This window comes from Microcebus murinus, chromosome X (assembly GCF_040939455.1).
Source record: "Microcebus murinus isolate Inina chromosome X, M.murinus_Inina_mat1.0, whole genome shotgun sequence".
In the NCBI taxonomy this organism is placed as follows: Eukaryota; Metazoa; Chordata; class Mammalia; order Primates; family Cheirogaleidae; genus Microcebus; species Microcebus murinus.
In genome coordinates this window covers 124668579-124682221 of record NC_134136.1, presented here as the reverse complement: position 1 = coordinate 124682221, position 13643 = coordinate 124668579, and the positions used below count along the sequence as shown (strand labels likewise).

General features: G+C 44.1%; 1 protein-coding gene across 1 annotated transcript; it reads right to left on the bottom strand.

The window, feature by feature from the left end:
* Positions 1 to 354: 354 nt before the first annotated feature.
* CENPVL1 (centromere protein V like 1) lies at positions 355 to 1577 on the bottom strand. The gene has a single exon (XM_075999611.1). It carries the CDS (start codon positions 1567 to 1569, stop codon positions 733 to 735), a length of 837 nt encoding a protein of 278 aa, XP_075855726.1. The 5' UTR covers positions 1570 to 1577; the 3' UTR covers positions 355 to 732.
* Positions 1578 to 13643: the final 12066 nt, after the last annotated feature.

Sequence of the window (13643 nt, the reverse complement as noted above, 5' to 3'; positions counted from 1 at the left end):
ATCATTCCTGCCTGCCACCCCACTTCCCAGGGACAGTTTCGAAAACAAAACTAAATAAAATACTAACATCGTTTGGTTAATAAAACGAATGAAGTATGTAACTTTAATCTTAAAACATACAATCTTAAAACATATAATTTAAGAACATACCAAATAAACAACACAGCTAAAAATAACCACGAAGTAGTGAAAATGTGAGTTTCCACCTAATATACACAGGGGCGCGCACGCGCGCACACACACACACACACACACACACACACACACACACACGGAGTAATCAATGGAAAACATCTTAATACATGTTTACAAAACTGGATGTACCTGTCCTAAACACCAGGTGCAACTGTTAAAAACAATCCTGTACACGATAGCACCAAAAACATACGATACATAGGAATAATCTACAAGTGATTTGCGAGAACAGTGTGAAGAGTAGTAAAAGTGGGTGACACAAAGGATGGCTTGAGAAAGTCGAGACGGTCCTTGCTTAGTGGATCGCAAGATTATTGTTGTACACAGACAAACTTGTGTTCAAGTTTTGGATCAGAAGCGAGTCCGTTGCAAATTACTGGAGGGGAAGGGAAAATACTGGAAGGGAAGGTCAGAACAACGCAACAGGTTTACAGTCCAGAAACAGAGCTCTTCCACACAATGTTTTTTTTTACAAGGACTGCGGAGGTTCCCGGGAGGGGCGCCCGGGGGCACGTTTCCGGCGTGTTTGGGCCCCAGTCACTGCCCCTTTTCCAAAAGAGAGGCAGGGGCTGCCTCGGTGGACGCGTTCTGCGTGGTCTTGCGCTCCTTGGTGGCCTCCTCCTCCTGCTCTCCACCGTCGACCTCCTCGACGACCACGCTGCGCACGGTGCCCGCGTCCAGGCAGTGCGGGGCAACGCCGTACACCCGGGGGTCAGAGACAGCTGCGTGGAAACTCTGCACCCCGCACCTGCGGCAGAAGCTGTGCAGCGCCGGGTGCGTGTTGGATCGGTAGGTGAGCATGCTCTCCGCGCCCTGGAGGAGCGTGAAGCGCGCGGCCGGGACCAGGAAGTGGCGGTGCTGCTTCTTCTTGCACAGCCTGCAGCTGCAGTCCAGCACGCGCAGGTCTGCGGGGGCCCAGGCCGCAAAGCGGACCGCGCCGCAGTGGCAGCCCCCGGTGTGATACACCAGGCCCGGGTACTCGAAGGTGTCAAGCAGGACCTTGGCGGCGTCCTCGCAGCTGAGGCCCCGCAGCTTCCTGAACGTCTCCCAGCGCTCGCGCTGCGCGCCCAGGTCCAGCTCCTGGGGGGACGCGGCGGGCGCCAGCGGGTTCTCGGGTGGCGCGGAGGGCTGCAGATCTCTGAGGCCAGCCTCCCGGACCCGCCGCCACCAGCGCTTCCGCCGCGACCTTCCCCGCCACCTCTTGGCCGCCGCCCGCGCCCTCCCGGCCGCGTGGCTCCCGACCCCGACTTGGACACGGGGACACCGCGCGCGGCTGGCGCCCATGGCCGTTATGGCTGTGCAGGCGGCGGGAGGATCCCCGGGCCGCTTTCGCCTCCGCCTCGAAGCAGTCGCTGGGTTCCTCACTCTGCCCATGGCGCCCGCAGCCTGGCAAGCCTGTGCCCCCCGCCCCTCATTTCCTACTCAGTCACTCGGCTGCCTCTTTGTCTGCACCAGCGGGATTGGCCACCTGTTGAATGTGATGCAAAGGGACCCTTCCCTTGACCCTATCAAAACAGCCCTTGCTGGCCGAAATGCAGTCTGCAGGCTTTCATTCATTCGGGAAGCACCTGCAGGGCATGGAGTACTGCACTGGGCTCTGGGATGTGCACATGCATCAGGCTTTCCAAAGCACTTACTCTCATTTACGGTCAGTCATACACAAATACAATCACCAGCATATGGAGACCTTTGCTCTTACAGGGACAAGAACAGGGCGCTCTGGGAAGAGACAGGAAGGCCCCCAGGGAAAGGCTAATTGGAGGAGTGGGTGGCAGGGGTGGGCAATTGATTCTTTTATTGTGATGTAGTGTTTCCTTATTAACTCTCAATTTTCTTTGTGATGAAGTGTACTTTAACTACTAAATTAATATGCCTACTCTGGCTTTTTAAATGAACATTTGTGTGATGTGATTTCTTCCATCCTTTTCCATTTCATTTGCCTACCTTGACTGAAATGGAAGTGAGTGCCACAAAAACATGGTGTCGTTAGGTCATGATTCTTCCTGACTCTGCCAATATCTGCCTTGGAATCCGTGTGTTTAGTTTACTTCCATGAGGGTCATTACTGCTGGACTGCTGTTTAAGTCCACCAACTTATTCTTTGTTTTCTTTTGTTTCCTTTGTGTCTGATCCATCTGTTCCTCCTCTCTTGCCTTTCTGTGGCTTACTTGAACACTTTAAAGGATTTATCTTGATTTTTTAAAAGTGTGTCTGAATGTTTTGCTCTGTAAAATTGTCTCTGTGGTTGCTCTGTAAGGTGCAGTGGACATAAGTTACTTATCGCGGCCTACTGGTATCCAGTTTTCATCACTTCAATGGAAGTGTGGAAACATTAGGCCCAGGGAGGCACCACACCTTCCTCACTTTTCAACAAAATGGCCTGGAGCGTCAGATGATTTTATAATTTTTGTTTTAATGCTCTAATATGACTAGTACAATTCACAAGGAAAAGCATGGTTTAATGTATGTTCCCTGCAGATGTTTCTTGTTTATGACATTTTATTCCTTTCTGATACTCCTAGAGTCCTTCTATTGTTTCCTTTCTATTTTAAACAAAGACCTTAGCCATTCTTTCAGGTCTGCTAGTGATAAAATCTCTTAGTTTTCCTTTCCCTGAGGATGTCTTGAATTCCTCTTCATCCATGAGGGATGGTGTCCCTGCATGGGATGCAAAATTCAGGATTGACAGTACTTTGTTCTCAACACTTGCAAATGTATTTATACTTCCTAATGGCTCCTGTTGCTCAGAGGAGAAATTTGCCTTTACTTAAGTGGGGGTTGCCCTATAATCAGGGCACCATTTTGGTGTTGCTGTTTTCAATGTTTATGAGCTCCAAGAGATTCATGAGAATGTGTCTCACCATGGAATTATTTGTGGTTGTCTTATCTGAGGTTCCTAATTTTCCAGAATCTCTAGGTTTGTGCTTTTCATCAAATTTTTGACATTTTCAGTCTTGGATTCCTATACTGCTCTTTCAGCTCCACTCTGTTTTTTGGAGAGTGTGATCATAGGGATGTTGGAACTTTGTCATTGTCTGAAATTCTCTGAGGATCTGTTCTTTTTTTTTTTTTTTTTTTTTTTTTTTTGTCTGTTATCTCTCTCTTGCTCAGATTTGGTAGAGCCTAGTGATCAGTCCTCAGTTACAACCACAGTATCTTTTGTCAGCTCAAGTCTACTATTGAGCCCCTCCAGCAAAGTTTCAAAATTTCTGTTATTCTTTTTTTCTCTTCCATAATTTCCCAATTTATAACTTCTGTTTATCACTGAGATTTTATACTTTTTATCTGTTTTTAGAATATTTATAATTGCTTAAAGAAGCATTTTGATGATGGTTGCTGCCTTAAAGTGTTTGTCAGGTGACTGACTGCCACATTTGATTCCTAGCTGTGTTGGCACTACTTAGTCGTAGGTTCTCATTCCACCTGTGATTGTCCTGGTTCTTGATATGGTGGGTTATTTTCTATTGTAAGATATCTTGGCCATTATGTTAGGAGTGTCTGGAAACTATTTAAATGTTTCATTTTAGCTGTCATACGCCTTGTTTAGGTTTGGCATGCAGATCTGGTGTCCACTCTCAGGTTCTGAATTTTCCAAAAGTTTGGTTTTCAGAGCATTTGCAATGCTATTTTTGTCTGCTTGGTTTACCTGCTGACACAGGAGCCCCAGTGGTTCCCTGCTGGTGGTTCCTGAGAGGCAGAAGAAGCTAAAGTCCATGCTTTATTGAGGTTTTCTTTGTTCTTCCCTAATATCCTTTCATTGTTCCAGGATGCCATCCAGCCTGCCATACTGCATTTAGTCATCATGTCACTTTAGGCTTGTCTTGGCTGTGACAATTTCTCAGACTTGCTTGTTTTGATGACCTTGAGAGTTTCGAGGGTTACTCGTGAGATATTTGGTAGAATCTCCCGCAGTTGAGACTTTCCTGATGCTTTCTCCAGTTTAGACTGATGTGAGTCATGTGAGTAACACTGCAAAGGTAAAAAGCCATTGTTGTCTAACCATATCAAGGGTACATGATATCAACATGAGCTTTGACTGCTCAAGTTGACCTTGATCACCCTGGCTGAAGTAGTGTTTGACAGATTTCTCCAATGTAAAGTTACTCTTTTTAATCCCTTTCCAGGCTCTCTACTCTTTGGAAGGAAGTCATTGAGAACAGACCACACTTAACTGGTGGGGAGTTACCCTTTCATTGGGGCAGAGGATGTATACATGAATTCTTTGGAGTCCTTCAGCATGACAGATCTTTCTATGCTTCTCCATGTATTTTGTTATTCAGTCACTTATTTACATCATGATACTCTCACAGACATTTATTTTATACTTTAGTTTATAATCCCATACAATGTCTGGGCACTAGGTGTGCTTGTTGTTACTGAGTGGTTTCTAGGCCCTCTCTGCTGAAACAAAAGAAAATATATGCGTGTATACTAAGCCACATATATATATATATATATATATATATATATATATATATACACACACCTCTGTAAATATTGTTATATGTGATCATGAGTATCTATAAGAAGCTAACTGGGAGTTGTCACTGATGTCTCCACCTCTGTTCCATCACTGTGTGATTCATTCTTACCCTGCCACTTTAGGATCTGTACCTCCTCCCACTGAAGCAGTGAGAAACCTGCCTTCCCCCATCCACCATCCATTTATTGATTGTTTGGTTCCATGTACCGCGTAATGTGTCAGATTCTTAACCTGTGTCCACATGGGCAACAGATTTATCCACTAGATTATTATGGTGCATATGTGCAAGTTTCCTTTGTCTTTAATCTTACAAACTTCCTTCATTTCCAGAGTTACTTAGATCAGCACATTGTACCTCCCACCTTTCAGTGAAGTTTTCTCATACATTTGCTGGGTTAGATATTTTTGTCACACTCTGCATTTCATCCTGATATTCCCCCGACTTCCTTAATGATGCTTGAAAATTTTGAATATGTTAAATTTCACTCTGTGTGCTGTGATTTCTGTGGATTTGAGCAATGCTGTGTCATGTAACCACCATTAAAGTTCCTCACTCTGTCCTCGCAGGGAGAGTTATCTTCATTTCCTCTTCTTATAAAGATACTAATCCCATCATAGAGATCCCACCCTGGTGATCTCATTGAAACCTAATTACCTCCCAAAGGCCCCACATGCAAGTACCATCACGTTGGGGGTGAGGCCTTCAACAGATGAAATTTGGTAGGACACAAACATTTAGTCTATAACACACACACACACACACACACACACACACACACACACACGATAGTTTCATTGCCCAAACACATGACTTGTGCTTTACTTATTCATGTCCTCCTGCAATAGTCCCTTTCCCACCGCACCCCCACCCCCTCCTTATAATAATCCTTCTGAATGAATTTCTTTTTTACTAATTCTGGATTTCTGTTTTATTTAGACATGCGTTTTGAAATCAAGGGGGCAAATACTTCATGGCAGGAATGCTAGGTGGGGTGGCAGGAATATGATAAACTTTGTTAAGAACCTATCAAACTGTCAAACTGCCTTCCAAATTCAGTGGAAGACACAGATGTGAAATTTTACAAGGATGAATGTTCCTGCTGTTCCACGTCCTCAGCCACAGTTGGTTTGTCACTTTGGGGGTATTAGCCATTGTATTAGATGTGTCGTGTTAGTTCTTTATTGTTTTAATTGGCATTTCCCTGATGCCAAATGATACTAAACATTCTTTCATATGCTTAATTTATCACTTCTACATCTTATCGCTTAGGTGTCTACTCAGACCTTTTTCTCATTTTCAAATTGGGTTATGTGGGGATTTCTTTTGAGTTTTAACAGTTCTTCATATATTTGGAGACAAGTCTTTTCTCAAACATGTGTTTTGTGAATATTTTCTTCTGGTCCTTAGCATCTCTTTCTTTTGTTCTTAGCAGTATTTTTTCCACAGAGCAGACATGTTAAGTTTTAATATAATCTAAATTATTGATTTTTGTTCATGGATTTTGCTTTACGTTTTGCACACGTGTTCACAAAGACATGTTGATTTCTTCCTGTGTTTTGTTCAGAACTTTTCTATTTTGAATTTTTACATATAGGCCTTGGGTCCTTTGTCAGTTGATTTCTGTAAAAGTATAAGCTCTTGCTCTAGGTTAATTGTTTTTTGGCCACATGGACTCCAGACTTTTGCGACACTCTTTATTGAAGAAGCTATCCTTTTTCCATTTTATTGCGCTTGTGCCCTGTCAAAGATCAGTTGCGCGATCTCTGTGTGAGTCTATTACTGGGCTTCCCATTCTGTTGCATTGGACTCTGTGTATATTTTATGCCAGTACTACACTGCCTTGGTTACTTTAGCTGTATAATAAGTCTTGAAATCAGATATTATGACTTTCGCAAACTTGTTCTTCTATTTTGTAATTGTTTGTCTATTCTAGCACCTTTGCTTTTGAATACCAAATATAGAGTCAATATGTTGATATCTACACGAAAATTGCTGCAATTTTTATTGGGATTCTGATGTTTCTATGGATGAATCTGGGAAGAATGGAAATCTTAACAATTACGACTATCCCAGTCCATATAGATGGCATATCCCTCTATTTATTTAGATTTTCTTCCATGAATGTTTGTAGTTTTCCACAAGGAGATGCTATACATAATTGTTACGTTTATACCTAAGCACTTAATATGTAGGGTTGCTATTGTGAGGGGTAAATTTTTTTAAATACCACATCCTAATGGCTCACTGCTCATATGTAGGTAAACAATTGTCATTGGTATATTGATTTTGTATCCTGTGACCTTAAAAAACTAATTTATTTATTTAGCAGGTTTTTTTTTTTAATATTTTGGAGTTTTCAACATAGATAACCATATCCAAAGCCCCTCTTTTTTGCCTCCATGGGTTTTAATTCAGGTTCTTATATCCTCTTAGTGTATGGCTTATGCTGCCTGTAAAGGTGGTTTTGGTAGTTGTCCTTGACTTCACAATATATATATTTACCTATCTCCATCCCCATGAAATAACACTGTACCACTTAGTGAGTGGTGCAGGTCCCCAATGAAAGAGAATTCCCAGTTACTCCCTCTGCTTCTGTCATTCATTTTATGTGTCCATGTGCCATAGTAACCCAATGCACTGAAACTGTTATTTTAAACCCATAGTTATCCTTTCCATATTGCAAGAACGAGCAACAGAAAAGATGTCGTTTTACCTCCATTTGTTCCTTCACTGACTCTCGTCCTTTCCTTGAAGCTACATGTTTCAAGTGTCTGATCTTTGCTATTGTCCTTCTATCTTTCAACATTTCTGAACATTAATTTGTTCAACTTTTATTGGTCTGAGAAAGTTTTTATTTCTTATACTTTTCAATGATAGTTTTGCTGGATAGAGAATCCTCAGTAGGTGATTTTTGTTTTCATTCAACCCTTTAATATTTCAGTGTACTCTCTTCTTCTTTGCCTTCTTCACCTGGGCAATTCTAGTCCACGTTCCTCTGCAAGTAGGGTGCTTTTAGCCTCTGGCTTCTACTTGCTACATTTTCTCAGTCTTCACTTTTCTCCAGGTTGAATATAATATGTATAGCTGGGAGTTTGTGTTGTGTGTGCAGGGGTGTGTATGTGTGTGTGTGTACTTGGTATTTATGATGCTTGATATTTGCTGTGAGGTTTGGTGTCTGTTATTAATTTTGAGAGTTCTCACTCCTTACTGCTTCTAATATTTCTTCTGCTCTGTTCTCTCTGTCCTCTCTTGCTCTGTGTTGTTCAGTATAATAGGTCAAACCACTTGCATTTTCACACAGTAGGACGTTCGATTCAGTTTTTTCCCCATATTTCTTTTCCTTTGCATTTCAGCTGACAAGTTTCTGTTGACCTTTGACTTATCTGCAAGCTCACCGATTCTTTGATTCTCACCGTGATGGTGCTGACTCTAGGGTTGAGCTCCTCAAAGACACTTGTCATTTGTGTAACAGTGTTTTTCATTTCTAGTGTTTCCTTTTAATTCTTTCTCAGATTTCCCATCTCTGTTAGATTACCCATCCGCTCTTGCATGTTGTCCACTTTTCCATTAGAGTCCTTCCTATACCAATCATAGTTATTTTATATTCCCTGTCTGACAATTCCAACATCTGTGTCATACCTGGGACAGGTTCCAATGCTAGCTCTGTCTCTTCCTCTCTATTTTTATTTTATTTTATTTTTGCATGCCTTGTAATTTCTTTTGTTGCAAGCCACACATGTTCTGTTCGGCAGCAGGACTCGATATAAAGAGGCTTTTACTGTGCATATGTGTGTTCATCTGGCTGGGAGCTGGGCTGTGTTTTATGATTGCTGTAGCTATACGTGGCAGAGGCTTCTACTTTCTCTAGTGTCCTTCTTCTGTCCCCACTCTTGAATTTGGGCTTCCCAAAGTACTCCTGCTCAGATAAGGTCTGGGTCTGGGCAACACCTTCAGCTATAATCCACTGTTATTTCCCTGGAGCCCAGTTGCTTGGTGTGGTGTGTAACGTGTGCGGGAAGGAAAGAATTCCAAGACTTTTTGACTGGATCTCGGTCTTACTGTGGAACTGTGTCGTCGGACTGTGACTTTCATAAGTGCTTCTCCAGTGGTATTTCCTTCTGTTCGCCCCGCCCATCCTTTCCCTGGCTGCAGTATTCCCAAACAATTTCCTTAAAGACTGGACCCCTCTTGATTACTTTTTTTCTTGGGGGGGGGGGACAGGAACTCTGGAGGGGCACGGGTAGGAGGAATGGCCTTCGTCCACTGAGGATGAGGCTCTGGCAATGTCTTTTTGCCCTGGAGAGTAGGCCTTTGTCTTGGAGAAGGATCTGGGGGGATCTGATGGTGAGTACTCTTCCTCTCTCCCCGCCTCAAGCAATTAATCATTGTATTTAGCACTGAAGCGGTCTTTCCAGCTTATGACTGCAGAAGCTTCGGACCAAGTAAGCACTGCTCACTCCTGACACACTGGATCTGACAGTCTCTGAAGATTCCAGGGTGGTTGTTTGTCTTGCCATTTCACTTCGATGATGAGTCCCAAAATTATGTTGATTTTGTCTTTCCAGCGTTTTCTTATCGTAAGGCTGGAATTGGTGATCTCTTGCCTCTTTGCACGTGGAGCTGAAACCACAAGTCTCATTTGTGGCCATTTTGGAAATATGCCACACGCAGTCTATGCCTGTGATTTGCAAATATCATGCTAAGTAGCAGGAGAAGCAGATAAAAGGTGAAACTGGTTCTCTCGGGGAGCCAGCAGCACAAGCATGTATGTGTGCGTGGGCGGCAGATTTGGAACCAAGTGATTTCCGTTTTCATTGAATGCCAGTATTTACATTTAACTCTTAAAATCCCATATATATGTGATTTGATTTCATTTGATACAAATGAAATAATAGGTGATGCGTTTTATGCAGAAATAATCTAGACATTGTATACAGAATGCACAGAGATTCTCAGTGTAATTTGAAGATTAAAGAAATGCCCCCCAATACATGGAATTACTAATACAACTATTACGTCTTGCTTGCTTGTTGATGTCAGTTGTCATTATCAGTTTCTCATTGTGCACGTGTTGCTTTGATCACAGCAGGTGTGCACGCTAATTGGCGGGGGTGACAGTGTGAAAGTTGCCCTCTGCCAAATCTTGGGGAACAATGAAAGAGAGGGGACTGTATTCCCATTTCACTAATTAAGAAAGTAAGGCTAACAGAGATGAAGTAACTTGCTGAAAAGCAGACGCTGAGTAGGAGGTGTATCTGAGACTGTCTCCTAAGTCTGTCCAATGTCAGCACCTATGTTCGCTCTCATAGACTTCTCTGCCTGTCATAGAATGCGCATTTTGAACAGTCATAGCTTTATCAAAAAATGGTGTTATTTTCTTCAGCTGGGCTCGGGAAGCAAAATTACTGAGGAAAGTACAAGTAGGGACAAATACCATTATCCAATTCTTTCCAGAAAACTCAAATTTGAAGCCTTATTACATTGATTTAGAAGGCGGAAACAAAGATGGAAATCTTCTCACTTTATCGAATGAAGGTAGCCTTAAAGCCTGATACCACAATCTGGAAACGATGGCACGTGTGCGGGAGTCCACAAACACCGCACACGCACACACACCCACACACACGCAGACACGCAGACGGAGAAATGTGGATCTGTATCACTCATGAAAGTAGATTTACATTTTTATCCATACAGCTTCAATATGTAGAAAATCGACCTCATCATGCTAGTTTTTATAGTGGTGAGAAGATGGTAGAGCTCAAAGGAGAAAAACCACATCATCTGAAATGGTGAAAGAAACACTCAAGAAATACAATCCATCTCTGATAGATACTCTTCAGTGTTTCTTAGTTGTTGTCCACTTAATCTGTCTTTGGCTGGCAGAATTATGCTAAAACCCTCTACTACCACCTATCCACAATGCCTTACCTGAAAGTCTGAGGCCAAAGGTTTCAGAATTCTTATAACTTACTTAAAATAAGAACCATAAGCAGGCCCTGGAATACCAATGCCGAATCTAATAAAGCAATATTTCTGCAGAAGAACACAAGCATTCACACCAAGAAGGATGAATAAAGACTACAAACACGGAGCAAGATGGCGGACGAGAAACACCGCCAGACAGAGTGTCTCTGCAGAAAAAACAGATTCTAGCAGAAATTAGAAAAAAGAAGCAAGAAGACGAGCATACAGCGGACAAGGGCCGGGAGGAGGGGTACCTGAGACCCCGGGAGACTCCACGGGAGGAGGCTGTGGAGGAGAACTGGAGGCTGAGACCACCAGAGCAGCCCGGAGACCAGCGGCAAGGGTAGGTGGATTTGCTGTTTCCCCTCCCCTGCATTCGGGAATGCTGGTGGGCTCCCCAACGGGTAGAGAGACCTGCGGACACCAGCCCAGAGACGGCCGCCGAGCCAGCGGTGAGCCTGTAGCAGACGTGGCACCAGGTTCCCAACTTCCTCCTGGCACCTCCGAGTGCACAGACCTGAGCCGCGCGGCAGGCGCCACATTACCTCCTCCTCCCCTCCGCCGACCCTACCCGCGGTTGCCCAGAGAGACAATACAGCCACCAGCCAGAGGCACCTCCAGGGAACGGGACCTTCCCTTTTGGGACCCTACAGCTGACTCAGGGGAACTCAGACTGTGAGCTCCCTACCCGCCAGCTCTCCCAGGTGCTGCTGGCACGGTGTTCCCAGGAGAACGGTGCCGACTCAGAGGCTGAGAAACATAGACCCAGCTTGGGCTCCCTGTGGGTGAATTGAGACCGGAACTCCTCTCCCTGGTGGGGATACAGTTTGAACTCTGGGACCCAGAGGTCGGACCTGCAGACCAGATCCCCTGCACCGAGGGCTAGTATTGCCCGGGGCACAGAAGGGTTATACTTGAACAGCCTACTGAGGTGTGTGTGCCTTCAGGGGCAGATCAGCATCCTAGAGGGCAACCCTCCTCCCAGGAGGAGGCCGTGCGCCCAGCCCAGGTGGCGTTCCTGTGCAGGGAACCGCCCCGCCGGCATCACAGTCCCGGGAGGCCTGGTGGCTTGTGGTCTGGCCTGCTGGCAGAGGCCCAGGAGTAGCTGCGGAGTTGAGGAGGGTGGAAAGAAGCGAGGCCCGCTCCAGACTGGGGGTCTCAGACAGCCCCACCCCCACACCCAGACTTTCTGGCTGAGCGGGACCATTCCAGCCCCGCCCTGACAGCTTTTCCTGGAAGCAGAGAACAGAACTTTGACCCCTGCTAACTGCCTGAGGGCAGGCATACCCAACCCAGCTCCGCCCAGAACAAGAGCTGATAACAGGACACAAAATCAACAGCATAGGCTGTTCCTCCAAGCAAACGCCACCTACTGACAGGGACGGCATCTTGCACAGCCTTTCCACGGCACCCACTGACTCAATATACAGGGAGTGGTCCAATCTCACCCACAGACATCACCTAACGCCTCAGAAACTAAACAAGGTGTGTGAATACCCAAACAATAACCTAAAGGAAAGAAACAACAACTGATCGACATGGGAAGAAATCAGCGAAAGAACTCAGGAAATATGAAGCCAAACGGAAAACACACCCCCAAAGAGGAGAACCAGCCCCCTAGAAATGGACACCAACCAAAATCAGGCAACCAATATGACAAAGAGGAATTTCGTATGTGGATCATAAGAACACTCACGGAGCTGCAACAACAACTCAATAACCAACACAAAGAAACCACAAAAAGCCACCAGGATAAGGAAAAAGAAAGAGACACAATGAAGAAAAGTTTAACAGAACTCCTGGAAATGAAGGATCAATTCAAGGAAGTACAAAATACAGTGGAAAGTCTCAAGAACAGGGTAGATCAAACAGAAGAAAGAATCTCAGAGCTTGAAGATAACACCCTCCAATTAAATAAATCAGTCACAGAGATAGAGCAGAGAAACAAGAGAAAAGAGCAAAGCCTACAAGAGCTGTGGGATTATGTGAAGAAACCTAATGTGAGGGTCATAGGGTTACCAGAAGGGGAAGAAGACAAAACTCAAGGGTTGGACAAGCTGTTTGAAGATATAATAGAGGAAAATTTCCCAGGCCTTGCTCAAAATCTCGATATACAAGTTCAAGAAGCTCAGAGGATCCCTGGGAGATTCAATGCAAACAGGAAGACATCACGACATGCAGTCATCAGACTGACCGAAGTATCAACTAAAGAGGCCCTTCTAAGAGCTGTAAGACAGAAGAAGCAAGTAACATACAAGGGAAAGCCAATTCGAATAACATCAGTCTTCTCTAATGAGACGTTACAAGCAAGGAGAGACTGGGGCCCCATTCTCACTCTTTTGAAACAAAACAATGCCCAGCCTAGAATATTATTCCCTGCAAAACTAAGCTTCGTATATGAAGGAGAAATAAAAACATTCTCAGACAAGCAAAGGCTCAGAGAATTCACCAAGACAAGACCAGCCCTACAAGAAGTACTTAAAACAGCGTTACGCATGGAATATCATAATAATAACCCACGAATATGAAAACAACCAAAACCCAAAGTTTTTAAAGGCCAGATATTACAATGGCTCAAGACAGAAATCATAGCAACAACATCCACCCCAACACAATGAACACTAATCTACCTTACCTATCAGTTCTCTCATTAAATGTGAATGGCTTAAACTCTCCATTCAAGAGACATAGGCTGGGTGAATGGATAAGAAAATACAGGCCAAGTATATGCTGTCTTCAGGAAACACATCTAACCTGCAAGGATGCATATAGACTAGAAATAAAAGGGTGGAGAGCAATATTCCAAGCAAATAGAAGCCAAAAGAAGGCTGGTGTGGCAGTACTACTTTCAGACGATTTAGTTTTTAAACCAACAAAAGTAGTGAAAGACAAAGAGGGTCATTATATAACGGTGAAGGGCACAGTCCAACAAGAAGAGATAACAATTTTAAATATATATGCACCCAACTTAGGTGCACCCAGATTCATAAAGCAAAC